This window comes from Protobothrops mucrosquamatus, unplaced genomic scaffold (assembly GCF_001527695.2).
Source record: "Protobothrops mucrosquamatus isolate PMUCROS unplaced genomic scaffold, P.Mucros_1.0 scaffold_69, whole genome shotgun sequence".
Taxonomy (NCBI): domain Eukaryota; kingdom Metazoa; phylum Chordata; class Lepidosauria; order Squamata; family Viperidae; genus Protobothrops; species Protobothrops mucrosquamatus.
This window is the reverse complement of record NW_015386145.1, coordinates 1,538,211-1,542,653: the sequence shown is the minus strand read 5'-3', so window position 1 is coordinate 1,542,653 and position 4,443 is coordinate 1,538,211. Positions and strand designations below refer to the sequence as shown.

General features: G+C 34.7%; 1 protein-coding gene across 1 annotated transcript in view; it reads left to right on the top strand.

Annotated features, from left to right (window-relative positions):
* Positions 1–4,443, top strand: part of SDC2 (syndecan 2) — a 66,188-nt gene that overhangs the window by 56,344 nt on the left and 5,401 nt on the right. The window contains exon 3 of the mRNA XM_015813507.1: positions 493–632. Coding sequence (XP_015668993.1) covers positions 493–632 — 140 coding nt within the window. The remainder of the gene's footprint in view (positions 1–492; positions 633–4,443) is intronic.

The following is a 4,443-nucleotide window of genomic DNA, read 5'->3' as shown; positions in this document are numbered from 1 at the left end:
ACAACTCCTTAAATTACTGCAATGCCTCATCTGCCTTTTTCCATATCTACCTTTCTGTGTCATCAGATGAAAGTGGTTGTCAAGCTATCTATAGGTAGAAATACTCAGCATAAGAAGAACCTTTTAGTGTCAATGCCCATTTGTTGGAATTTATTGCTTATAAAAACTAGCTAAGTTCACTTGCTTGTAACTTTTTTTAAGATCATGAAACTTTTGTTTTGTTTTGATTACTTTCAGTTGAGTCTGAAAGTTGTGGATTGAAATCTTCATTCTGCCAGAGATCTAAATGTATTTCTACCTTTTTTCATAAGCGACCTTACAGATTGTTCTGGGGAAAAAATACATCTCTGAATGTCTTGGATTTGACATCTAAATGCTTAAAACTATGATGTTTTTAACAACTTTATTATAACTGTCCTAAGGGAAGCACACATAACAATAAAAAAGAACTGTATAAAACTAAATTTGCATCTCATTTTTCATACTCTCTAGGAGATGAAGAAGAAGAGGAAGAAGAAAACCCAATAGTGATGACCACTAGAATGCTTCCAAAGTTGCTGCCAACAAGTGATGCTCCTACGATTGAGAAAACTACACCAAAAATAAAGACCAAGGTACCTACACAAACAAAGGTGTGTGCAAGAGAAGAAGAGAAGGAGATGCTGATTTGGTTGTTTTAAATACTGTAATAAATTTTAGAGATACCACTTGGTTATGTTATGCAAAACTGTGGATCATTTGTAAAGATGACTCTAATTGATATTATAGCAGTGCAGTCTGTCAAGAGGACTATTGGGTTTTGCTCTTCTCTGTTAAAAGTACTGCATGCCTATTAAAGCAGGGCAAATCCTCATGTGAGCTCATATAAAGCAGTTTTTAAAAAATTAAAGCAGCGATATCTTTTTCCAGATTCATGTAGCTACAGTCATATGAAGAAATAAAAGTTACATCATTTCCTTCTGTGAAAAAAAACAAGCTTAACCTTAGCTTTAATATTGGGCAGTGCTTTCTTTAGCAGAACTTCTTATACCACAATTGTCTACCAGTCTCAGAGATAAAGTAGAAATAATTTTTTCCACTACTCCATTGCAGAATTTTTTCAGTTGTGTAATGTTTGAGGGGTTTCCTGCATGCACAGCCTGTGTCAAATCACCCCACAACACCTGGATGGGATTTAGATGCGAGCTTTGACTTGACCATTCCACAAACCTCCATTTCCCTTTTTCAGTCATTCCTTGGTGAATTGTCATTGTCATGTTGCAAGATCTACTTTCAGCTGAGCATCAATTTTCTGACCGATGGATTCACATTATCCTCAAGAGCCATTTGGTACAATGAAGAATCCATAGTGAATTCTATGAGGAGCTGCCCAGGTCTCATGCAGCAAGGCAATCCCAAACCATAACATTTCTACCACCAAACTTTAGTCTTGCCCTGATACTTTTTTTGGATAATAAAGGCTTCCTCCTGGCACATCTGCCGTGTAAATATAATTTGTATAGCTGCTTACTAATGATAGAATTGTGCACTTTGACATCAATAGTGGGGAAAGCAAACTGTAGGTCATGTGATGAAATGTTGGATTGCTTAGAGACTTCTTTCAACATCTTGCATTATGTTCTAGGGCTGAACTTTCTGGGACAGCCAAATTGGCTGCTGTATAAAATCTCCATTTGTAGATTGTTTTCTGGACAGTGGAATTATTTACGTCTAGTTTTTTTTGGCAACCTTTTAAATCTCTTCCCAGATTCTTAGGCATCTATAATCTTCTTTCGGAAGGTCTTAGACAGCTCTTTTCATCTAAGCATGGTGATATCATACACTTCAACAAGAGCAAACTCAGTGAAATGTCAGATGTTTAAATTACACAAGTTCCTCCCAGATTGTCTGTCACCATGTTCTAATCATTTGCACCTGATCCTAAGTTTAGTTATTTGAGATGTCATAAATATAGGGATGTGCTTACTTTTTCCACATGTGAAATTTGTATCTATATTTATTTAAATTAAACAGTGGATTGCAAAATGTAAATAACCGTGATCCTTGTTATATCCCCTTTATTTGTCAAGATTGTTGAAATGAATATCAAATATTTGCATGCTGAAATATGTTGAAAAAGTCAAAATTTCAATGGAGTGTACTTTTNTGTACCTAATTCATAAACTGTAGAAAATTCAGGAAACAATGTATATGTGTGTAGGAGTGTTTGTGTGTGTGTATATGTGTATTTATTAATTAGAAGTACAACCTGAAACAAAGATAGCATATATTCCTTCCTACATCTCATTTCCCTCGACAATAGTCCTGTGACTTCAGTTAAATTGAGAGATAGTGATTGGCTGAAGATCACCCCAAAAACTTCTTTGAATAATTTTGATTCCATTCTTCTAATCTGATATCAAAAGTGCTATGTAATGATGCTGTTTATATGAGATGCACAATTTTTTTTAAAAAAACTCATAAGAATGATTTTACAGGCACATTGGATGAAATTATATGGAGCCCATGGAATGGATTTGGGGAAAGAAGCTGTGTTCATTGGTTCAAATAATATGAATGCCCAGAAGTGAGGGCTAAAGAGAAGGATTTATGACTGGCCCAAAGCCAGCTAGATACTTTGGGCCCGTCACTCACTCTCAGCCGAGGGTTGTTGTTGTGGGAAAAATAGGAGTAGGAAGGTGTTGGATATGTTCACTGTCTTGAGTTATTTGTAAAAATAATAATGGTGGGATATAGATAGACAGACAGATGATGGGTAGAGGCAGAAGAGAGAAACTAATTTTAGAGTCAACCTACAGAAACTGAAAATTTAGAAGTTGTTGTGCTCACAGCTAGCACCTATATAATGTTCATTCAGATGGCCCTCATATATTCAAATAATTGTCTTTTTAAAAACCACAAATCCTTTTCTTTGGCCCTCACTTTGGCCCTCACTTCTGTGTGTATCTTGAAATGAATCAAAAGCTACAAAACCTAATATTATATCTGTTAGTTGTTAAAATACCACAGCATTATTGAAATTGGTTTTACTACGTTAGATCTGGGCTGCCAAAATCCAAATGACCAGTAGATGGCAGCTACATGTCTTCTCTATCTGTTGGCTGTCATCTAGTAGTCATGTCCGTTTTGCAACCCAAATCCATAAGAATTGCTTATGGAAACAATCCAACTATATAAGAATAAATTCCTGTATATGGAGAGTTCTCATGTTGGGGAGAAAAATTCAAATTTCAGTGGAACTAACAGTACAATATCAAAAAATTGCCATAATAAGGCGAAGAGAAAGCAAAACAATACTGAGGTTTAAAATTCAAGGGTTCGACCAGTGAAGTTTCTTTAAACCCACTAATAGTTTGTTCATTTCTTAGGTTCCTTTACCATAAATAGATATTGAGAGCCCCTGACTGGGCAAAGGTATTTTCAGAAATTGAAGTTCAAAGCTGCCTTATACTGTATAAAATCAAAGTCTTTGCCTAACAAGACTTTGAAGATAGCTATTAGCTATCTTTCTTTTGAAAATGACAGAAAAGAAGTCAAGGCATTATGGATTGGTTCTGAAGGCTGTTTCTGCTTTTATTATTTAAAAATGCACACTTCACTTCTCTTTATAAAGCTCAAATCAGATTATCACCATTACCATATCATATGCAGCAAAGCTGTTGGTTACAATAATACAATTCCTCTTACTAAAATCTTGTATGAAAGTCAAGCACAAGTCTAATAACCCAGTGCAACAAAATGGAGTTAAATATATAGACCCAGACAACACATTGTTTACTAAGTACTATAGATTTGTAATTATAAAAAATTAATAAAATATTTTTTTAAATGGAGTTAATGCTTTAAGAAACACTAAAAGCAAAAGAAGAACTATATTTTAAGCAGCTTTAAGAAAAGTGGCTCCACTTGTGACCTCCAGAGCTGATGAAAGAGAAAAATGTTTTGTTTTATTTAAGTGGTTTTAACTCTGGCTTTCATGTGTCATTTTATTTGCTGCTTTAAATGAGGTATGAGAAATCAGTACTTTTCCAGATGTTGCTAAACATTTTCTATCATCTATCATCTTTGGTTATATCCAGAGGCCTGCAGGTTCCCCACATCTGGTCCATATAATGCTTAGATTTCTCTTGCAAGTGCCTTTTTAAAGATTTGTCTGCAATACACAATCAAATGTGCTGTGATCCAGAATTCTCTAAAATTAACATCTAGCATAAAATTGTTTAAACAGCCCTATTTATAACAACACAACTCCTTAAATTACTGCAATGCCTCATCTGCCTTTTTCCATATCTACCTTTCTGTGTCATCAGATGAAAGTGGTTGTCAAGCTATCTATAGGTAGAAATACTCAGCATAAGAAGAACCTTTTAGTGTCAATGCCCATTTGTTGGAATTTATTGCTTATAAAAACTAGCTAAGTTCACTTGCTTGTAACTTTTTTTA